Here is a 25,230-nt window from a genome sequence, read left to right on the forward strand (position 1 = left end):
ACAATGGCTCCATAAAGAAGGAACCATCACAGTCTTTTCTCAGGGACATGGAAGTTATAACAACTTAGTAACTTGATTTATTAAATACTAGAGAGTGACCAAACTGAGCAAGGTAACTACTCTGCACACCATTTCAGGCCTCCTCCAAATGTGAAGAAAAAAAAAAAAAAACCAATACAGTCAAAGTGCAGGATACACCTAATCAGCTGCTTGGATTATAAGTTCCCTGGAAATTCAGAGAAGCCAGCTCTTTGTTGCAGTGGTCATCTTCATGACCACAAATCAGTTGAATGTTTTCAAATGGGCCTGCATGATCTATTGGACAGGAGGCAATATCACACAGTGGCAACAAATGCAGGCTTTGGAGGGAGGCAGACATGAGTCTGAACCAGTCATGTTTCTTAATGGCCACGTTATCCACTTTGCCAAGACTCAGTCTATACATCCATAAACTGGTGTTCCTATGAGCTCATTTTAATGCCTAACTAGCTTGCCGTGAGAGTTCTGATGTCTATAGCTCTGAATATTAGGTTTGACTGTACTCATCATCAAACACGTGATGAAGAATGTGGGTACAGGCCAAGTGGTCTAAAAACTTTGCTATGGAAATGATAAACATCATTGGCTATTATCAGCTCTGTTCAATTTACTCATGTTAATGACACATGGCCTTTCTTTTCTGATGACTTCTGGTATGTGGAAGGAAACTGATCTCTTCGTTCTCCCTATCAGCTTTCTGAAATCTATATGTATGAACACAAAAACTCCAGATTGGCATAGACTTTAACTTGACCTAATCCAATCTCTATGTACTTTTATCTTTGCTTAACAGAAATGTCCAGCATCTAGTAAACAATGTCTAGGGCCCTCACTTACCATACACCCGCTATCACCTCCACTAGTTAATCTATCAGTCACAGTAAACAGAGCAAAATAAACACACAGAAAATAAATTATTAATATCTGGTTAATGCATGAGTAGAATAGTTTAACAGAGGGATTTAGAATGGGATTTGCAAAAGTTAATTTAACAACTTTCAGTTATTAATGAATCTCTACACTATAAATAAAAACAAAGTGGCAATAAATATTTGGATTTTGTACCATACAAGATTAGAATAGAATTCAGCACTCCCCATAAAAATGCATCATAATTCACACTAATATAGTAATCTAAAAATCGGACTCTTTAGTGTCAGATAACTTTGAGGGGATTATGGAACATGAAACTGCATATGTATTCATGAAAGGCACACATCTGTTTCCAAAATGGATGACATTACATTGGACATACTTGGCAAGTCACTTCTTACTTTTGCTAAAATTCTAAGTACATAGAGTTCCATCAGGGTATATCAAATCTGGAGGGAAGACTTTTAAAATAAATATCAGTTCAAATAAATTCTCATTAAGAGGAACTGATTTTAAATAAGCTTCCTCCACTATCTTTGCCTACCCATACATCACTCCAAAGTTTTACAACATTCACCAACTAATTTAACGGCAATCTGTCATTTATTAAAATGCAAACTGGTACCAATCCTGCTACAGCTCTGTGCATATCAGATAAAAACATAATCCCTCCCGGGTGGAATCAGTTAATTTTATTATGATTATTATCATTGCTTTTACTGTACAAGCTCATTAGAGTCTTTTCTCCTCTTCTAGTAAACATATGCCTTTAATTTAAGGGTAGAAAAATGTGTGTGTGTGTGTGTGTGTGTGTGTGTGTGTGTGTGTGTGATAGACAATGTGTGACTGTAGAATAACCTTATGCTTTCGGCAAGTATGCCAAATACTCAATCAATTCCAAACTCTGTTGAATCAAAAAGGTAACTGATGTCAGGTAGAGTAAATAGTAATCAGGGCCCTAAGAGACTCAACAGTTAGCCATATCCAATAGATGTCCATTAACTATGGTGGTTTCCATATGGACCACTGAATATGATAGTGTGAGTAGGGAGATCAAGGACCAATGATTCAGATTTCATTGAATCTTCTTGCCTATCCTTAACATTTGGCTCTGTTCTGCTGTGAATCCCTTGATGCTTTAACTGACATTTCCAAATTAAAAAAAAAAATCACAAAGAAAAATGATGTGGGCTTGAAAATATACTTGTAGATAAACTGACAACAAAACAAAACAAACAACTTTATAAGCTGTGCTCCTAGAAGAGCTATAATGAACCATGTAATTTCTCCAAAAAAGAAGAAGAAGAAGGAAGAGGAGGAGGACGATGATGATGATAATGAAGACAAATGCCCAACAAGTGCTTGTTATATAGTGAAATTTAAGAAATATTTCTTGAGTAAAATAATAAGGGAATTACTTGTAACAAAAATATAGGGTTCTCTGATTATAAAGATTCAATTTCAAGTTTTTTACTCTTTTCCTACAGATTATTATTCAACACACTTGTCAGAAAATTGTGAAATGCTGTCAAAGTGTTAGACACATGCTGATGCATATCAATTACACTGTCTTATTAAAGTTTAATAATCCAAATGGGACAAGAAAAGATGATTCCAAGGCAACTAGACTGTACTATGATGAGCTGTGTATTTTGTGTGCTGTTTGTTCTGCTCTCTCTTACCAGACTCAACTGAAAGGACAGTGGGAGTTTGCATATCATTTGGAACATTTATTCATCATTGCATGGTGAGCTCCCCAAAGACAAAGGCCCAACGTTATTCATCTTTCCCTGCCATCTATAAAAGAGCCTGGAATACTGGAACCACCCAGTGAATGTCTCCTGAACACCATCAGGAACAGATGAATAAATGAGTCTATCAAAGACAACTTTAGGTTCTTAGCTTCTTATTCTGACACCAAATCTGGAATCATCTATATCTGAAACACAGTCAACTGACTGACTGACTTGCTTAATAAAATCATTTTTCTATTAGGACTGACGGGGAAGATTAAGTCAGGAATGTCCCCTGAGGGGCCCTTTGTCAAGGGGCAGGTCCAAGCCTCACAATGGCAAATGGAACCAGCAAATGGAACCACGTCAATGTGGATGAGAGGAACTTTTAAACTGTCCTTTCTAAGATGACATGTAAAATTTTTATTCTAAGACCACTAGCAAAATTTTAAGAGACCCCGTGTGCCCTCCTAAAAAGTCTAGAATATTCCTTGTCAGTCATGGAAAGCAGTGATAAATTAAAAAAAAAAAGAAAAAGGACAAGCTTTGAATATAGAAATAATTCTTTGACCGCCACTTCCATGAAGAATTGAAAGCTGATGCTTAATTGAGAAAGTTTTAGTACTGCAGAAGTCTGCGTGAAAGACATCTGTTCTAATTGTGAGAACAAGAGGGCAGATTCCATGGACTTTGAGGAAACAGTACAGACAAGACTTATAGATGACTGGGATAAGGAAAGGGAAGAAAATCACAAGTTTTAGGAAGAGACACAGGGTGAATAGTGGTGCCACCAACAAGTAAAGAAACACATAAATACCGGTTAAAATTGACTTAACCATTAACATTATTTCTAGTTCTGATGTTCTGTCTCTAAAGGTCTAACAAGTGTAGCTGAATTTGCATAGCATAGTTCCATAGGATCGAAAATGAAATTAAATTTAAAAGCAAATCAGAAAAGTCATGAAAAGAAAAGCTTCTATGTGGTTCAACTTAAGAATCTTGATTAAATAAAGTTAAACACATCTTCTTATTGGAGGACTCTGAGCTTTTAATATGCTTTTACCTCACCAAAGAAATGATATATAAATGGTGTTTCCCAATCCATGCTGTTTAGCATTTTATTAAGTTAGGGGTTTCTGTAATGCACCCTAGATAATATTCTCTTGGATACTGTTTCCTACTACATAGGCCACTCATTAATATAAACTCAAGATTCTATAATTATGTTCCATAAGAATCACCAATATGAAATTGATTAAACCAAGATATTTAGAACAGACAAGACTTTTATGGTATTTTATGAGTAATCATGCTTTCATTTTTATTACCCTTGCCCATGTGTGGCAGTGATTATGACATTGTTTCAGGAACTCTGCTGAATATTTTATATAGGTATCAATCGTATGGCCTTCACAACACTCCTTTAAGGTAATTATTGGCAGCTAGTTCCATTTTATAGAGGAGAAAACTGATCCTCAGAGGTTAATTAGCTTGAACATGTAAAAAAGTATTATAACCCAAATTTCCAAATTGGAGCATCTGAACCAGAGTCTGGACACTTTAACTGCTATGGTATACCATGTGTGTTGATAACTCAGTTCCAGAATTTTAAGTAAAAAGCAATGCAAGCATGATTCTCAAATAAATTAACTCAAGACATAGCAAACTGGCATGGAGGTCATCCACACATTCCTTCAATCATTCATTCTTTCTTCAATGAACACCTGTTGAGTATCCAATACTGTTCAGGTTATTTGGGATACAGAAAAACACAGAGTGAGACTCTGGATTTTATGAAGATAAGCAAAAAGGTGAGCATAAAAAGGGATGATAACTGCAAAGAAGGGGTTCTGAAAGTTTAGAATGTGTGTATTATATTGAACCAGAGAACCAGGTGGGCCTCTGTTAGGACAAGTGAAAGGCAAAACCCATGGGTTTGTACAGGGAGGTCATCGTGACCTTGATAAGAGAAAGAGCAACTTCAGCAGATTTCTGGGGCGGAGATCTTATGCCATGATTTCAATAAATAATAATTTTAAAAAAGAGCTGGTTGGAGGTAAATATGGACAATGGCTTCATGGAATTTCATTCAAAAGGGAAGAAGAGAAACAAGGCAGTCATAGGAAGGAGATATAAGACAACAGGAGAATCCTCTCCTCATTCTTTTAAGGTGGGAAAATTAACAGTATTAATGTATACTGATGATAATAATAGAGTTGAAAGAGAAATTTTGATGATAAAAAAATAATGGATTGAGATAGATCTTTGATGGGATAAGGTGGGATGGTCGGGGGCAGAGAACTAACGGAGGAGGCAGCTTTAGGTAGGATGTGAGCAATTGAATCATTCACCATAGCAACAGTAAGGTAGGAGGTCAGATGTTTTCAATAAAATGAAAATGACAACATGTAACAGAGTTTCTTAGATTTCTTTGAGGTCCATGTTCTGATATGTCTAGCTGTGCTGGATTTCTGTTTCCCTATCTGTAAAAATTGGAGAGAACAGTAACTGTCTTATAAGATTATTGAGACAATAAAATGTTAATTGTCTATTTTAGAGCTTAGAAGAGTGATTCTAGTATAACAATAGATTGGTCAAAATGTTAAATGTTCTTCATGTTTCTGTTATTATTATTATTGTTATTATTACATTAATTGTGTCTGGCTCAAATTATATGCTTCTAATACTTGCATTTAATTTTACAGCTCCTTAGCATCAAATAAAATGCAGTTCTTGGGAGAAAGAGCAAGTTGTCAACTGTGATATGGTTTGTTTAACACAGTTTCTCTAATGGAATTCTGGCATATTAATTCTAGAGGGGCTATAAATCGAATCAATTCTGATTTTGTTAAAGTCTTTGAAAGCAGTGTTACATTCTAGGAGCCAAATGCTTATCTTAGAGTAAACAAATAGGGAGCATTTTAAAATTCAATATTTGCTACATTTTTTGATTAGCAAACAGAAGGAATGGATGCAATCAATACTTGGGCTCCCTGAGCAAAATATATTTATTACCCCTTGATACTTGGGTTTACCTCTATTGCTGCCTGATCTCCTTGGTGATCTTGGCACTGCTGTTACCCAGCTCAAGTCTGTCCTATGGCCTTTCAATCTTTCACTCTTGCTTCCCCACCCTTTACGCCACATAAACTTCGCTATCCACAGAGCAGTGATCTTTTAAAACTGTGTATCGGATCGGGGCACTATGGCTTAAAACCTCCAGTACATTTCTGAAACAAAACAAAATGCAACCCCTCTCCATGGTTTAGAAAACTCTGCTGAGCTGGCCCTTACCCACACCTCCAACCCATTTCTCACCACTCTTTCGGTGCTCCCTATAGATTGCTCCCTATGTCCAAATCAGCATTCTGTTCCAGGAATACACTGAAATCTCTCCCTAATCAGGGTTCTTTGTTTTTTCTGCTCCTTTGGCGTAGAACATTCATCTCCTAGTTCTTCACACGACTGCCTTATTATCATATATGTCTCAATTATCACCTCTTCAAAGAGGATATCCTGACCTTCCATGAAAGCAGTCCTGCCTTCCCCCAGCCCCTAGTTTTATTTCATTCATCCCACCTATCCTCAGCTGATGGAGCTTGATTGTTTGTTTTCTGTCTTGTTGCTAGAATGGAGGGATTTTAATATATTACATGTAAAATTTAGATGTTTTTTCTTCATCCCTTTATTTACATTGAATAGAAAGTTGGAGCTCACTAAATTTAATAGGAGGGATAAGTAATTTCCAGTTCCTGTATTTTTACAGATGATTTACTTAAACTTTGATAGGACAGAGTGACTTTGGACTGTTGCATAGGTTTTCAGTTAGCTAACTGAAGGAATTATTGTATCAACCATTTATTCCTTCATGCCTTAAATCACACAGCCAACACACTACTTATTTATTTTTCTTTTACACTCCATAATCTAACTTTGTATAAAGTTTTTCATCCAACTATTTCCTGGGTATTATATATTATATACAAACATAAATTAGAATGATTGCAAAGAACATAAAATTTACAGTCTCACTTGATGCCTGATAACAGAGAAAATAGTAAAAGTTTTCATTTTCCTGGAAAAGACTATCTAATATACTGCTTAAAATATTAAATTACATATTCATAGATATTCAGAGAAACATCCTTTGGGAAAATATAAACTGAATTCAAGACTACTCACATAGATAACTGAAATGAGTTATATATCCAGAGGTGATCATGATGAAATTGAAGATGCTTTTTTTAAGGGCAAGTAAAATCGAAGGCAAGTATAGACAGAGGAAGAAAAAGTAAATGACACCACAGAACTCAGAAAGTCTGTGATAATGCATACCTTATTCTTTCTGATCTACCTTTTGGGTAACTAAGGGATTCATCTAGAACTCTGCAAGGTAGATATGGTCAAGGAGAGAAGAATGGGCGACTGAGGACAAGCATAGGAGTTTTTTGGAAAGAAATGATTTTTCTTTTAAAAAAAGAAATGCTTCTTCTCATGCTCTTCGACCCTACTCTGTTCTTAGTTACTCTCCTTATATCAAAGAAGACATTTGGCATTTGTTTTTTAGGGATTGGCTAGCTTCACTTAGCATAATCTGCTCTAATGCCATCCATTTCCCTGTAAATTCTATGATTTTGTCATTTTTTAATGCAGAGTAATACTCCATTGTGTATAAATGCCACATTTTTTTTATCCATTCATCCATTGAAGGGCATCTAGGTTGGTTCCACAGTCTAGCTAACAGGGATGAGAGGTGGGAGGGAAAGGGAGAGAGAAGGGAAAAAGCATGGAAACGGAAGGAGACCCTCAGAGTTATACAAAAGTACATACAAGAGGAAGTGAGGGGAAGGGGAAAAATAATACAAGGGGGACAAACGAATGTCAGTAGAGGGGGCAGAGAGAGAAGAGGGGAGGGGAGGGGAGGGGAGGGGTGATAGTAGAGGATAGGAAAGGCAGCAGAATACAACAGACACTAGTATGGCAATATGTAAATCAATGGATGTGTAACTGATGTGATTCTGCAATCTGTATATGGGGTAAAAATGGGAGCTCATAACCCACTTGAATCAAATTGTGAAATATGATATATCAAGAACTATGTAATGTTTTGAACAGCCAACAATAAAAAATTAAAAAGAAAAAAAAAAAGAAATGCTTTTATTGAACATAGTGAGTGCTATTATTGCCCTCATTTTGATGAGAAAATGGAAGCTGAGAAGTACCTTGATCTATATAAGGTCAGAGAGAAGTGTATGACAGGTGTTGGATATGACTTTAGCCTAACTTATATGAGAATGCTAATGAGTTGACATTACTTCAATGGGTTAACCCTGTTTTTTGTCATTTACATATTTTTATATGAAATGCTAGAAGTCAGAAAATAATCCTATTAAAGTCATTTCTTTTGTTACTTCTTCAACTCTAAAAGTTAATGGTTCATTTTAAAACTAAATGTCTTTTTGTTGAGAATTAAACTTTGAAAGTTCCTCAACGGAATATCAAATAAATTATTGTATCTCTCCCTCTGACTCCCTGCTCCCTTTTCTCTCCCTTTGTGGGGGACTGCTGGGAATTGAGCCTGGGGCCTTGTGCATTCTAACACTGAACTATGCCCTCAGCACCAAAGTTCTGGTAGCTCTATATTCCCCAAATTTTGATATAAATAAAACAAATGAGCTCTATCCTTATGGGTTGCTCTGAAAGGATGCCCCTGGGATACCATTATGTGAAAACAGCAGCATACAGATGTATAAAATGATCCTGGGTTGTTAATGTGTGTAGAAGTACAGAAAGATGTGTTGTATACTCCCAGCATTGTTACCTAAATGAATGAGGAAATCTATTATTAATTCATCCTCATACATTTTTTTTGTACATGACCTATCATAATAAGCACAAGGTTATTTTTGTAACTAATAATGAATGTACATTTTTCCACATTATTTACTTCTCAGTATAGTACTCCTCTGTGTTCTAGTGGTTTTAGCACATGATCTCATTTCTAACCTTAACTTTTTTTCACTCTCCTTTCAACCAAAGCACTCCATTGTTTGTTTTACACATTTAAGCTTGCTGTTGAGATTTCTATGGAACAATAAATTCCCCAGCAAAATAAATGTGACATCCTTTGGTTCATGTTACCTAGTCACTGGCAGGCCTTGCAGTATCTTAGTAAAACCAGCTATTGGATACACAGCCTTTTATCACATGTACATGTACAGTCATGAGACTGTGCATTACTAATACAAATATTTATATATTTATAAGAAATTCCATGTTTCTCTTTAGTATAGGCAACATACAAATACAATTTGAAGGTTAAATATGAACTAAGTTTGGTCTACTTAACTTAAAAACCATTCTGTGGATGTCAGAGTGAGCAAGAATAGTATTTTGTAGTCTACACCTATGATAATGAAATCATTAGATGAAGAAACTTGGAAAGAAAAATTCTAGACAACCGTTAAAACATTATCCTACAGTTTAAGAGGGCTCTGATGTAGTTGAAAATTGAGAAAATTAGAAAAGTCAAATCTTAACCAAACATGAACTATCATTTATCTAGGAAGCTCCCACAAAAAAATACATAATTTCCCCCTCCAGTCTATTTCAGAATAACCAGGAAACAGCTTAACTCGGTCTTCTGTTAAAATCCTAAGACCAATTCCACAAAGATGTGGGAGACATTATTTTTACTCCTACTTCAGCACTACATTAATCAACTCACTACATTCCACTGTTCCAAACCTGGGAAGAATACATATCAACTCTATAGTTAGTATCATTTGCAGTAAATTAAACTTAATTCAACACACACTTAATTGAGTGCTCACTAGAATTCAGTGAGCCATCTAGGTTTTGCAAAACTCTTGAAGATGTTTGGAATAAGTTCTACTCTCCAGGAACTGAAGATTTTGCAAAGAAGATACACTTAGAAACAACACACAATATGAGATGACAACTCTATAAAACATCAGTAAAAATATAAAGAATAGGGATCACAGAATAGAGATTTAATTACACTTACTTCTAGTTTGGGCAGTAAGAAGCTTCTGGAAAGAGGTGACCTTTTAGTTGAAGCTTAAAGACCAAGCAGGATTTGGGCAAAAGTGTGAGGACTTGGGGGGTAGGGTGTAGTGCCATGGTGAAAGAGCAGGGAATTGCCAAAAGCAGTATGTGATAATGGATACTAATGGTGAAGTTTGCTTATATGATGAAGGAGAAAAGAGATGAGGAAGGCAAGGATGTTTAGGGCCAGACCAATGATGGCCTCCAGTGAACATGACTCAGTATATGCTTTAAACCACATAAAGGTCTATGCATACATAAGAAACAGCTTGCTTCTGCTTGAGCTCTCCTTTTATGATTATAAGTAGCAAAATCCTCATTTTTATTTAATTTGAATAAGAATTTTTAAAGAAATTTGAAACAGACATTTTATCACATTAGTTTACGTAGTCCATTTATTGGAAGACAGCAGTCAGTGAATCTTTCATTGAAATCAAGGAACACAAGATGGGTTAAGCTACTTGGTCAGGGAGTTTGGGAGCCATTGGAAAAATAATATCATCCTGAGACAGAAGTGAGACTAGGAAAGGGATGACAAAAGTAGGTAGCCAAAAGGTATTACTGGATAATCTATCAGCACTAGCTGAAGAATGTTAACATCCCCACTTAACCTCACAGCCCCAAGAATCTGCTTCTCCAAACTCAAGTTGAACATATTAATTAATATACTTCCTTTGAGTTAATATAAGCATACCTCTATTCTCATCAGAGGAACTTCTCTAGCTCTTAGTTGGCAGGAAGAAGAGAAACAACAGCACCTCTTTCCATTAATCTATCTACTGTCCCAACCCTTGAGCTCCATCCGTTCTTCTAACCTGGAGGGTGAGATGGTCACAAAGTCTTCATATGAGAATCACCACCTTGGATGAGCTTTCGTGCTTTAAAAACCTACCATTCTGACGCCATTTTCAAAGGCTTGCCGGGTGAGGGGAGCTGGTCCATCCACAGTCTTGCCATCATCATCTGGTCCCCAGCTGGCACTATAAATGTGCACATGCTGGGGATTGAAGCTAACTGATTTCGCTTCTACCATGTCTGTGACATCTCCATCCAGCATTCGTACTCCTTCAAGACAGAAAGGAGGACCAGCTAGTTACAGAGCCTTCACTACATGATACCCAAGTAACCCAGATATAGGATTTGGGGGTAAAAGAAAACATCTTTAATCAACACTTTAGTAAGCATATTTTCCCTTATAAAAGTATAATGCTTGCTTTGTAGAAGTCATTTTGGGGAGACAGGAAGTTAAATTGCATGTCAATGAGTAAGACTTCTTTAAAATCTTTTTTATTCCACTGTTATCACCCCCTACAGTTCTAATTTCTACAACGGCAAACACAATCTCTCCCTTCTCATCCCACTCTTGAGTATTTGACAAAGAGTTTCAAACCATCAACCTTTCCTAAAATTTCTTTTCACTGAATATCTCATGTTCCTAGTTGGTATATACCGTGGCAGACTTATAAAACTTGGAAAACTGCCAAGTTAGGCTGGTCTCCTTTTTTCCATATTGAATACTATCCTCTAATCTTAAAATTGATTTGAATTTAATATATGTCTTTTCTGCCAAGTTATTTACAAGCCAAATAATAAATGAGAATGCATTTAACACTTCAGATAATTCTCAAAGGGTTTTTGCAATGTTTAGCTATTAATCTTGATTTAAGTATGTTTCTATCAGACAGTAGAAATTTATTAACTCTTTTTTGCAAAAGGACACTAAGATAATCAGAAATAAGTTACATGCCAAATTCCAGGCTTCCTTTTTTTTTTTTTTTTTCATTTTATGCAATCAAACTAACAAAATAACAGAAATCTAACAAAACATTCTATTGGTAAATAAATATGCTCCTCCTCAGTTAAAACTACTTATCATCACTGAGACATTGTATTATTTTAAAATTATTACCATTACATGGCAAACTTACTCTTTAGGAAAATACTGTTATCTCAGTAGGATTTTAAGTTTTTATTGGTTATTAATAAACAGAGACTAAATATTAAAGCCTCAAATCAGGTAGCTTTGGGTATTATGTGGTTGAATTGGGACTACTTCATTTAAAAAGTTTAACTATAAAACTTGCAAATAAAAAATAGGAAAAAATGAACAATGAATACACATAGAGCCAGTACTCAGAAACTGTTAAAATTTTGCCTCACTTTCTTCATTTAAACAATACAAATAGTCGGTTAAACTATTTGTCATCTCACACCCAGCCAACATTAAATCGTCCAAGTATCCCTATAGACACTACACTTGGTTGTTATGCCTTCAAATTCTCTGCTTCTAGACTTTTGGGTTCTGTTTTTGTTTTTTTTTTTTAATTATTCTTAATAGGTACATAGTTGTTGCACATACTTAAGTTTTACTGTATGACATTGTGACTTTTTGGACTTTTAAAAGAAAATAATTACAAGTACTGTAGAGAATGAAGGTTGTGAATGAGTCTAAAAATTATGGGATAAAAACTACACTTAGTCTGTTAGTAATTTGTTTTGTGGCCATAGAAAACACAGGATAATACTCTGCATGTACTCAGTCCTGAATAGCCATTGGTTTCTTTTAATTTAATATAAATATTCAAACTTAATCATTCCATTTTGTAATGACAAAAAAAAAATACTTCATCTTCTTACTTTTTGATTTTTGGTAATGGGAACTGAACCCACAAGTGCTTAAATGCTGAGCTACATCCCCAGCCCATTTTTTATTTTATATTTGAGATAGGGTCTTGCTAAGTTGCTTGCTTAGAGACTCGATAAATTGCTGAGGCTGGCCTTGAACTTACAATTCTCCTGCCTCAGCCTCCTGGGCTGCTGAGATTTCAGGCAGGTACCACCATGCCCCTCCCTCTGACTTTTTATTTAAAAGCCTAAAATGAATCTTTTACCAGTACATTGAGGTCTGAAAAAAAAACCACTATAACTGCTAATAACTAATAATCTCACGAGTGTGTGCAAATGCTAACATGAGAATATCAACACAACACCTCAATTCAACTTCTGTTGTAATCTACATAAAGTATATGGAAAAAAAAGGGGGGAAAGACTAAGTTGCATTTAGAGGTAATGGCTTTCTGTCTTAAAAACTCACACAAAAAAATTCATCAACTTTATAGATGAAAGACTGCTTCTTTTTCTCATTTAACTCCATGCCTTCATGGGCTTGAGGGGTTAAGTTTATGATTCAGAATGCTCTTGTTTAGAACATTCTTGAGTCATCGCCACACATTCATTTTTTAAATAAAGTACTGTTCAGCTAGGTCAGCAGTTTATCTGAGTTCACAAGTTCATGCTCTCATTCCTTCAAGGTCAGTAAGAGTGCTGAGTCTGTGCTAGAGTATAATTGTGGGATCTAGGGTCTAAGTCTGTATGTGAGGACAAGTCCTGGGCTGCAAGACAGGTTCACCAGGTGGCTCCTGATTGGACTCTGGGATGAGCAGGGGCCTCCAGCGGCCATCATCCTTTAGGGAGCATCCTTGGCTTTCTTTCCTTAGCTCCCCAATGGCCTTCCCCCTGACACACAGCAGGTATTCCAGAGTGCAGCTAATTACTGGTCAGTAAACTGTCATATCCTAAGAATTCAGGGTGAAATAAACGAAAGGAAAAGATCAAATTTATCATGGACTGAAATTCAAGGTAGTTTCAGGAAACCTTTTCTTAGCACTGTTGTTGTATATCACTGTCCCCTCTTATCTGTGGCTTTGCTTTCCCTGATTTGACAACAGCCAAGGTTTGATGATATTAAATGGAAATTTCAGAAATAATTCATGTTTTAAATAACTTTTTTATAGCTTATTGTGAAAACTGTCCTATTTTATTAGTAGTTATTATTGTTAATCACTTACTGTGCCTAATTGATAAACATTATTGTTAGTATTTAAATATAGGACAAAAAATATGCAGGGATCAGTTCTCTCAGTGCTTTCAGACATCCAATGGAATCTGAGATAAGGGGACACTACAGTTCCCTAAATATTTAAATTTTTATCTTGGATAGGGTTGCCATCTAAAATTGTTAGTTCCAACTCTATGTATAACATGGAAACAAATGACACACTGGAAACAAGGAGGTCAGCCTGGTTTCAGAAAGTTCATTCATCTTATGGGAGACCTTTCAGCAGACCCTATGGGAATGCCTTCAGGCCAGGCATATTGATCAGTCACCAGGCTCTGTATATAACCTTTTCTTCCCATTTGCATGTAGCTGTGGCACATGGTTATTGCTTACAAAGAGAAATGAGAAATGAGAAAGTTAAGAGTTTGCTTTTATCAATACTTGGATTTACACAGCATTTATGGGACCCTTATACCAAACTTATGTATATCTGAGTTTGTGCATCTGAAATCATTCATGGAAACAGTATCACTACATTATGAGACTTTCAAAGATTTTACTCTTACTGCTTTAATTATAGTTAAAGGAACCCTTTTTAAATCCTGAGCAACACAACACACAAAAAAGTATTATCTGCTGTGAAGAACCTCAAAACACCTCATTCTATAGAGACATGATGACCTGATGTTTCTACTATTAGTTCTTTTAGAAACAGGCACCAAGTTTGTGTTTTAGTATAGATACCAATAACCCTGTCTTCATTACTGAATAACATTTTTTTAAGCCTGTTCAAAAACGATGTGTCTGCAATACTTTCACGTATAGCATCAGCAATCCTTAACTATACTGAACAACCCATGTTAACGTGTTTTTTTGGTTTTGTTTTGTTTTTTACTGTCAGCAAGAGTTGAATACTGTCATGCAAAAATATGCCCATCCTTAGTTTTAAAAGAATTCTGAAAACTATTTAGCAGAATAGTTGCCTGGTTCATGTCTATATCTAAGTTTGTTTCCCATACCTCCGATCTTGGCGTTGAAAGCAATTCCAACTGTGCAGTGAGAGTTGTTTGCAGCGGCTGCCACTTCTCCAGCACAGCGGGTCCCATGCCTGCAGGCAAAACACACACACTTTCTAAAGTAAGACACTCTATTCTCACAAACTCAACAAGTCATTGCCAACACTCAGACTTCAAAGTGGTAAGGAAAGTATCCAGCTGTGGATGTTTCTAGAACTTCCTACCCAAGTATCACTTAGTCTGTCTATGGCAAATTTTTAGCACTTAATTATGCTATTTTGAATTATATTCTTGATATGTTTATTTTTGATATCTCAGTGTCTCAAAAAGAAAATCTCCTTAAGGGCTAAAACCAAACCACATGTTTATTTCTATTCTCCAAACCAATAAGGCAATCAATATGGCTGCCATCAGCCATGTGTGGTTTGGGGACATGTCAAATGTAGCTAATGCAATCTTATCTTATTTTCTAATTTTATTTAATTTTAATTAAATTTAAAAACCTAATAATTTAAGTATTATGAAAGTTAAGAATGTAGATATGAAAATATGCTTTTTAAACTGTCAACTTAAATACAGATCAAGTATTTCCAGTGAAAATTTATTATCTAGAATAGTATGTGCTTTAAACACAGTGGGTTACAAAGGTTCTATATAAAAAGCAAATATCTCATTAATAACTGTTTCAAATCAATTGCCTATAGAAATATTTTAAACAAAACATTATGAAGATTTATTTCACCTGTTTGTTTTCACTTTTTTTTTTTTTTTTTTTAAATGGGGCTGCTAGAATTCTTCTTTGGCCTTGAAAGGCATTCCCTATTATTTCTTGCCACAACAGCTCTGTTCCTTGACTAGAAAGATCTTCCAGCTGAAAGAACTTCTAAGATCATCTGGTTTTGTCAAAGGATGGCAAAGAAGATTCATGTACAAAGCACAATCTATTTAGAAGTCCTGAATTAACACATTGTTTTGGGAAGAATGGTGAGGCAGAACTGAGCCCAGAGAAAGAATACTAAGACTGCTGTCTGTCATGTTGCAGAAGACAGAGGCAATGACTACCATTATGCAGAACTGTTAATGCTAATGAAGTCCAATACCCATCTCTCACCTCAATTTAAAACATGAGAACCCGTAGAAGGACCTGAGAAGTAAAGAGATATGTCTGAAGCAGGATAGTTAGCAGAATAGTGACTTTAAAACTCAAGCCCCCAATTCCATCTCTGCTTTTAATGTTATATAACAGTTACCTCTCACCACATTTATCATGAGATATGACTACTGTCCGCATAACTATAAACAAGTTATTGCTTACAACACATAGTATACATGCAAGTTTACACAAAAGATATATATTGCTTTTTCTTTCATATAAATATTAATCTACATATAATTTTAATGGTGTTATGGCTGGATGTGAGGTGTCCCCAGAAAGCTCATATGTGAGACAATGAAGGAATGTTCAGAGATGAAATGATTAGACTATGAGAACGATGTGTCCTTGCATATTATGTTATCTCTGGCTTCTTGCACTCAAACTGTATTTGCTTCCTGGCTGTCACGAATTGATCAGGTTTCCTCTGCCACACCCTTCTGCCATAAAGTTCTGCTTTATCTCTGGTTCAGAGTAATGAACTCAGCTGATCATGGACTTAACTGACAAAATTGTGAGCCAAAATAAACGTTTCGTCCTCCAAGCTGTTTGTCAGATACATTGGTCACAATTACACAAAGCTCACTAACACAAATGGCTACTAAATGGTTTTATATATATGTGTGTGTGTGTGTGTGTGTATACATATATGTGTGTGTGTGTGTGTGTGTATATATATGTCAAATGTAGCTAATGCAACCTTATCTTATTTTCTAATTTTATTTAATTTTAATTAAATTTTATACATACACACATATACATTCACACACACATATACATTCACACACACATATACACATTTCACTCCTGGATATAAATTCCTAGAATTGCTAGGTTCATAGAATACATTGTCAAATTGCTAACAGCATTTGAAAGGAATATGACAAAACTATAGAAAACTTTTGGGATCAAAAATATTACTACATAACAGGAAAATTTTTGCATGGCTAAAGGGGAGGGGGAGAGACAGAATAAGCCAAAATGAATGACACTATGAAAAGCAGAGAAAATATCTGGATAAACCCTGTGTGCATAAACCCTTGATCTGGGCTTTTCTGTCTCTTTTATCCTGGCCCATCTGACATAACAATATCTCATAATTGGTTCCTTCCCTGACTATATTTGATGCAGACCGTCTTTTAAAATATTTGTTATTTTTATTTCTTGCTCTATGAATAACTTTCATAACCTTTATCTAAATTCTGTACTGACTCTCCTGTCATATCTGCTATAAATGTGATTGCAGATTTGCAAAATAAAAATCATATTTAGGGCAATCTTCTGTTGTCATACACAGTATTAGATTTTCAGGTACTCAAAATAATCTTGTCCTTCTGGTATCTGGTCATATCACTTTCATCACCAGAAAAATAGAATGATTTCTTCTGTAAGCCCCAAGCTCAACTAATAATTTCCCCCCAAATCTAGAAATTATTAACTATAATTCTTCATTAGTCTTATTGTATGTTAGTTCATGGTGTAAGTTATTTATATTCAAATGTCTAATTCCCTTAGTGAGTCCACTCTTCTTACAATGTATCTATTATTAATTAATGCCAAATACAAATGGACCACAAGGGCCTCTATTTTAAAATCCTGTTCTGATTTTCTCCATGAGTTACTTACAAGTAATACTTTCAAATATATACGGTAGCTTTTTGACATTAATAACTTGACTACTTCTGATAACAGAACATAATTTCTGAGTCAATTCCCTATATTTTGTGAGACAAAAATGGCCAAATTCATGAACAGTGTTAATAAACATTCTTTGTGCTTGAAAAATATGTGCTATATATTGTTTGACTGTTCTTTATGTGTCCGTTATATTAAGTTTGTTTATTGAATTTGTTAATGTTCTTCACAGTTCTACCAACTTTCTATTTAGAATGGAATTATTAATCTTCCTAGTGAAACAAACCATTTATGAACTCGTAGCAACAGTCTATGGCTCTTGTAGAAAAAAAACAAAAAGATATCTGGTAAATATTTAACTTGTATATTATTATTTTTTTACTTTCAAACATTCTATGTTCAGATTACTTATGCCTTTTTAAAAAATGTTTCTTTTAAAGGTAGATAAACTGTCTTTAACTGTAGATAAATCCATTTACAGGAGCTATGTTTATGGATACATTCACATTCATTTCTATAATCTCCCTTGGCAACCCTGTGCCAGTTTAATCATCATGTATTGTATAATTTAGTGGTAATCCTGGATATTTCATCATGTATATCTAAAAATGTGATGTCTAAAGTCATCAATAATTTTTTATTCATTTCTCAAATAAGGCAGACTTTTTAGAATGTCTGAACTCTGATTATCTATCTCTTATACCCATGTATAAGTTTTCTATGATTATAGTTATACTTGGATTTTTTTAACCCTAGAAATTACCATTAGCGATACTACTCTGAACAACCAATATTTGTCTAGATTTATAAATACATTCTTTGACCTATTTCTTTTTGTAGTTCATTCATCCTCCTGGCATCTTGATTTCTTTCTGCAGAACATTCTCTAGGGCTGGATGTTGCTCTGTGGTAGTGTTTACCTAACATGCACAATCCTAGATTAAATCTCCAGCAACCAAAAAATAAATAATACATAAATAAACAGAAAAAATAAAAAAGAGAAAATACTTTGTAAATATACTCTTAAGAGTCTTTTGGTTGTCAAAAGTCTTCTTGTATCTTCAGGAAATGACTTTATTTTACCCTTCTTGAAAAAAACATTTTCAGTGGACAAAAAAAGATTCCAGACCAATACCACTGTCTTCCAGTTTTCCACTGTTTCTGGTAAAAAGTGAGCAATCTGTACAATGTTTCTTTTGGATACTTTCAAGATTTTCTCTTCAATTCTTCTGTTTTTCAGGTTCATTATAAGAAGTTGTACCTATGAATTTATAAAAATTCTTTCTTGGAATTCCTAAGCCTATAGCTTAATTTCTAATTCCTTGGATTCTATCTCTTATCTCTCAAAATGGCTCTTTTTCATTCTCTCTAGTCCTTGCTTTTTGGGACCCCAGTGAAGCATCTTTAATACCTTTTCACACTACCTTAGTGACTTCTCCCATCCTTCTCTCTGACCAGCTATCTGTTTAACTTCTTTGATTTCTATGTTTTACTTATTCCATCTCAGCCATAACTAATCTGCTATTTAATCCATTCCTATGTTATTCATTTCAGTTATTGTATGTATCATTTTTGAAGTTCTTTCTGTTCTTTTTCAAATCGGTTTGGTTAATTCTGATACTCTCTTTTTTCAAATGCCTTTTCAATATTCATTTCTTTAGAAATACATATTTTATCTAATAATTAGAATTATATAATATGTAACTCTAATTCTGTTATGATGCTTGCTGCTGGCTTGTTTTCTTGGTGAAATTTCTCCTATGTAGTTGGTAAATTATTGATTTAAGAAGTAATGTTGCTTGAGCTTTTACTTTTGTGAATTCTTTGAGGCTAGAGTAGAAAGCTCATAGTTACAAGGAAGATTCAAATTTGCTTCTGTCACATAATGGTCATAAACCAACCAGGACCTGTTCAATTAAATTTAAAATTTGAACCACACAAGTAATATGAATTAGAGGTATAAATTACATGAGTGCTGTATGTAAATCTTAAGGTATTGTTAATTATTCATCCTCTTGTCCCATCTGTTACCCAGGTTGAGAAAGTAAAAGATGTCCCCTGTTTCACTGCATATAGGGTTCCCCCTCCATTAAGGTACTAAAGATTTTTTGTTTTTTTAGGAGCTATGTTTTATGCAGAAACCCTCTCTCACCTTATTTGACCACAGGCTTTTGACTTATCATTTCTAAGCTTGTTAAAATACAGCTCTAGGATGGCTTGGGTTGATTGTTCACCCTGGAAAAGGCATATGCCACTTACTCTTGTATTTGAGCTTTCTTTGAAAAATTCTCTTTGTATCCCACCAGTTCAATCATGCAATAAAAAGTTCTTTAATATTTTTTCAGGAGTTTGACATGTACTAGGAGAGATTTAATTGAATATCTATTCTACCATATTATTAAAAATGGAATAACTAACCTGGTTCTTTATCCTTCAAATGTAAAACAGCTCTGCACATATTATATGCATCATTAATGCATAGTGAGTGCTTCTGAGTGAATAACAGAGTAACTATTTCCTTATAAAAAATTTCCTACAACGATCTCTGTACATTGTACTATATGGCGATGTATGAACCACTTTTGTGAGACAGTGAAATTATCAGAGCTAAACCCTCACTCTTCTCCTGACTCATGTTTTACAATATATGTTAAATAATATATTGCAACATACTGTAATTGAAAGTCCAAATAACTAGTTCAAATACATTTAAACAGCCTCTGCTTTTCAGAGGACAGATCATTACCTCCCAAAAGTACCAGTCATTTTTTTTTTGCTTTTATATCTTAGATGGACCCAGTATTTTTGATGTGATTTAAAACAAATCAGAGAAGCAGAAGTATCATCATGACCTGTTCAACGTTCAAGTTGTGAACAAGTCTCATTTTTTCCTAGAACTAAATAACTGAGGATGAGTAGCTAGAAGTATGTCATATTGTTAATTAAATATAAAAGAAAAGAACAAAAGTCATTGTATCAGATGTATTTTGGTCCAGAATATGAGCATTAGGGTATTTTCAGCATAGCGAGAAAATTTCTGTAGATTTGAGTCCTGAAAATAATATACTCATTATAATGTATGCTAATAAAAGTGGACCTAAAATATGGACTTCACTCACCAATTCCCATGTAATATGTACTCTTTGGAAAACTAGTCATCTGTTATGCTCTCTTGTGCTGGTTTACAATATTAGTAAGATATACTTTCTAAGACATTGGAAGATAATCCAATTACATGGATTATACTTGATCACAGAACAATGACTAAAAGAAATTGGACATCATGAAAAGTGCAGTGGATATAATAGACAAACTAACATTTTAAATCTTCTTCTGTATCACTTCTCTATTTCTGGGATACTGTCTGGGTCCTAGTAAGTATGAAATTTTTTTCACATTATTTTTACCTCGATAAACCATGTTTGCTCCTTAAAAGCATCCTGACTTAAAGATCATGCATGTTTGTTCTATGGCTTTTCCTTATCAGTTACTACACCTAGTTTTATCCATCCTAGAGCTGTATTTTAACAAGCCCAGAGATGACAGAACAAAAGGCTATGGTCCTGCCCAATGTCTCCTGCATCTAGATCATCTAGTTTCTACTACATGACCCGTTCCTGATAATAAACCATTATAATGATAGAATTCACAAAGTTCTACTTGGGCTACCTTACTGAGAAGATGGAAGTTCAGATGAGAGGGCGAATTCATTTCTATTCTATATATTGTGAAGTCATGCTAGTCAGGTGAGGTGAGTTGCAAATTCACAGGGTCTGTTATATCTTACTAAGTGTTAAGAGGTTGTCTTCTCTCCCTTTTTGGCTTTCTGCTTGTCTTCTCATCATATTACTTAGTAAATTTTTGTCCTTACATAAGAGTTCATGTGAATGGAAATATTAGCTTATTTGGGCTTTGACCACAGAACTAAAAAGAAGATCAGTGAGTATCTCAGCAACAACGTGGAGACATCAGGACACCTGCCAATGGAACTGCTTGAAGGTCCATCTTGAAGGTCCAGCTTACACTTGTAGGGAATCCAGCCATGGCAAGTGGAAGAAAGATGACTTTCTCTTTCCTTCTTTTCTTGCAACAAACATCTTCATCTCTTCATGGATTCTGTCTACCCTCACCATTGCTATTCCTGTCTGCATCTGGCATGCTCCTTCTTTCTTACAGATTTTAATGTAGTATAAGTCTATATGAAAACCATTTAAATCTATTTTGAAAGCCCTCTTAGGAAAGAGGAGAGCAAGTGACAGGGATGCATTCTCCAACATATGGCTCAAAACTGATTTTTGATTGCTCATATTTTGCCTTACAATATTACCAACCTGTTATAGAGCACTCTCCAATTCTTGAAGTATTATTTTTTCAAAATGAACAGAAAAAACTTACTGCTATTACTAGCTATTCAAAAAAATTCAAAGGCAAACTTCCTTACCACCTCTGAATTGTAAACCTCCACTGGCTTTTTAAATTTTTTTTTTTTAATTTTTTGGGTACCAGGGATTGAACTCAGGGGCACTTGAACACTGAGTCACATCCCCAGCTCTATTTTGTATTTTATTTGGAGACAGGTTCTTTAGCACCTCGCTTTAGCTGAGGCTGGCTATGAACTTGACATCCTCCTTCCTCAGCCTCCCAAGTCACTGGGATCACAGGCATGGGCCTCAGCACGGCACCAGGACTCCCCTGGCTTTTGATTAAATGTTCAAAAGCTATTCCTCTAGCTGCACAAGTTTGTTCTGGTTCTGCCCAATGTTTACCATTCCCAGCTATGCCTATGACTTGGCAAAATCCTTTTTTTTTTTTTCTGTTCAGACGTCTTCCTCTCCTTCATGCATAACAGTGGGATTTATTGTTACTTATCTGTACATATATACAATAGCACAATATAATGTGGTCAGTATCACTCCCAGGTATTTCCCCTTTTCCTTCCTTTCCCTTTCCCTGTCCCTTTCCCCTACTCTACTGATCTCCCTTTGATTTTCATGGGATCCCTCTGACACTTTTCTTTTCCTTTTTTTCTCTCTACCTTCAACATATGAAAGAAAACAGATGACCCTTGACTTTAGAAGTCTGGCTTAATTCACTTAAGATAATGCTCTCAAGTTTCATCCATTTTCCAGCAAGCAACATAATTTCATTCTTCTACATGTTTGAATAAAACTCCATTCTGTATACATACCACATTTTCATGAACCATTTCTAAGTATTTTAACCTCATTTGATTCTCACATCAACCCTCTGGAGTAAGAAAAACATATTTCTCTTATTTTACAAATGAGAAAACACATTATGTCAGATGGCAATTGAAAGGTACCAAATGTGGCAGGACAAGAACTAGACCAAGGTCTCCTGGACCTTTAGAGAATGACTCTCTGCCACAGTCTTGCTGGGCACAAATCACGAGCCACTGAAGCAGGAACAAACTTTATTTTTGAATTCCACCAATACACTTCACACACGCTCCCGGGGAATTCTCCCAATTGCCACGCGGCTCGTCCAGGAACCCGCCACTGGGAATATCTCCTCTGGAAATCCCTCCTCCTGCACTTCCCCAACCAATGGGAACTCTCCGGGAATCCCGATGAGAACTCCAAAGTAGCATGAGAACTGCAAAGTAGCGGCAGAGGCGGATAGTAATGCCACCCCTGTCAATCAATACTATTGGCGAAGTGCCAGGGACCATTCCGACTCAGCTGTGGCTCTCAGCAACTTTCCACCACTCCAGTAGGATTCCTGAGGCCCTCATTGCTAAGGCCTGTAATGACTGCCAAGATTCCATGACTTCCTTATCTGTGCCTTCCTCTTTGCCTACGGTCAACACTCTGTGGAGTAGAGGCAACTTCATCCCTTTATTAGTACTAAGGACAGGATATTTGACAGTGTATGTTGTAGAATTTCCATAATACATTATTCAACTTGAGTTAGAAATAAGAATCATAAAGGTGAAAACTTAAAAAAAAATTTTTAAATTTTAAAATGAAATCACAATTTCTTCTGCAATGTTTGATTTTTGTGAATAATTAACATAATAATTTCTCAAGTGACTGCAATTGTGCAAAGTTCAAAAGACCCTAAAACCATTCCATATTTTGTTATAGTGGGAACAGTCAAGAAAATTTGTTCCAAACAACAAATAGATATATTAAATAACTCAAGAATCTGTTCAGAGTCTTTTTTTTATTCTACATTTTTTATCAGTCCACATTCACAGAGTCTTTGATAGCCTCTTATTGAAAATATCTTAAGCATGAAATTTACAAACTATGATAGTTTTTATACTTATCTTGATCATCTTTTTGGCTTTTAGGAATTGATATACAATATTTGAAGACATTAATAAAAATTTGTATTCATGGACTGGTCTAATGTTTGAATATGTAGTAAGAAAGTATATTTAATAGTATTAAGTAGTAATAGGTCACCACTGTAAACAGTATCAGATATATCAAATGTAAATGACTAATGAAATTTCTTTTTAAGAAAGCAGAGTATTTATTTTGGTTTGTTAAAAGTATTGTCTGTGTAAAAATTGGTGAAGTCTGAATAAATTCTGTAGATTGTATTAATGTCAGTTTCCTGTTTTTGATACTATACTACAATTACATAAGTTATCATATAGGAAATTCCATAAAAAGATTCAGGGGACGTCTACTATTTTTACAACTTCCTGTGCATGTATAATTATTTCTAAGAAAATTAGTAAAATAATCACTGTAAGTCTAAAAATTGTGGTTATTTGTAGGATCAGTTGTGATTCAAGACGAATACTCAGACATAGCACAAATAATATTGACAATAACAAAAAAGTCAAATTAATAAAAGACAAGTGGCCAATACACTGCTTTAAAAGTATTTTCTGGGCTGGGGCCAGGCAGTGGCTCAGCAGGAGCGCGCCTGCCTGGCACGTGTGAGGCACTGGGTTCAATCCTCAGCACCACGTGAAAATAAGTAAATAAAATGAAGGTATTGTGTCCATCTACAAATAAAAATATTTTTTAAAAAAGTATTTTCTGGGGCTGGGATTGTGGCTCAGCAGTAGTGCGCTCGCCTAGCACGGGTGGGACCCGGGTTTGATCCTCAGCACCACATAAAAATAAAGGCATTGTGTTGTATCCTTCTACACCTAAGAAATAAATATTTAAAAAAAGTATTTTCTTACCTCTGTCACTTTACTTCATTTTCTTCCTCCCCAGCCTAGATCTTTGAAAACTTTATCCCCTTCATTCTCTCTACCCCAGCCTGCAAAAATAGCTTATTCATTATTAACTAAAAGAACATAAAAATTATATTAATATATGTCTAAGTGAATAAAGAAATATCTTGGTTGATCCAGAAAATCAGTGAGTTCTTTGCCTCACTTCAGATGTTTTCCCAAAAATAATGATGAAGTATAGTATATCCCAAGTTAGGCATACATGCAGGTACGTCAACAGTCGATCAGGAGAGTTGCCTGTCTCCTAATTAACCTTCTTTCCCCATTCCTCTATCCCTGAGATCAACAACAAAGCAACAGAGTAAAGAGATCCCTGTAGATGAAATATGCCAATCACAACTGTGGAGCAGGGCTCCTTTTCTTGGCTTCCTGGTTAGTACTCCAAATTTACACCTGTCATACTTTTTCTCTTGAAATGATTAATTTTCCATGTTGCACTTGAGTTTATTTCTATGACTTAAGGTTGCTCATGCCTGTCTGTATCCCCAGGTGATTCTGCATTCTTTCCCCTTTCGGTATAGGAGCATAGAATCCTATTCTTCAAACTGTCTAACCCCTTCCCAGAGGGTTCTGTTTAGTCTTCTTAAACTTAGATCTACTAGCTTTTACTCCTTGTAGTCGGAGCTTTGGAAACAATCTCATTTTCCATAACA

At 35.2% G+C, this 25,230-nt stretch overlaps 1 protein-coding gene across 6 annotated transcripts in view; it reads right to left on the reverse strand.

The window, feature by feature from the left end:
* Pcsk5 (proprotein convertase subtilisin/kexin type 5) overlaps positions 1-25,230 on the reverse strand; it is a 434,410-nt gene that overhangs the window by 249,983 nt on the left and 159,197 nt on the right. For all 6 annotated transcript variants that reach the window (XR_011704087.1, XM_027940145.2, XM_071600559.1 and 3 more), the window contains exons 6-7: positions 14,571-14,659; positions 10,606-10,778 (exon numbers count right to left, since the gene is read on the reverse strand). Coding sequence is in view for 5 of the 6 variants with exons in the window: in XM_027940145.2 (XP_027795946.2) it covers positions 10,606-10,778; positions 14,571-14,659 (262 nt within the window). In the remaining variant the exon portion in view is untranslated. The remainder of the gene's footprint in view (positions 1-10,605; positions 10,779-14,570; positions 14,660-25,230) is intronic.

Source organism: Marmota flaviventris, chromosome 13, assembly GCF_047511675.1.
Source record: "Marmota flaviventris isolate mMarFla1 chromosome 13, mMarFla1.hap1, whole genome shotgun sequence".
NCBI classification, from domain to species: domain Eukaryota; kingdom Metazoa; phylum Chordata; class Mammalia; order Rodentia; family Sciuridae; genus Marmota; species Marmota flaviventris.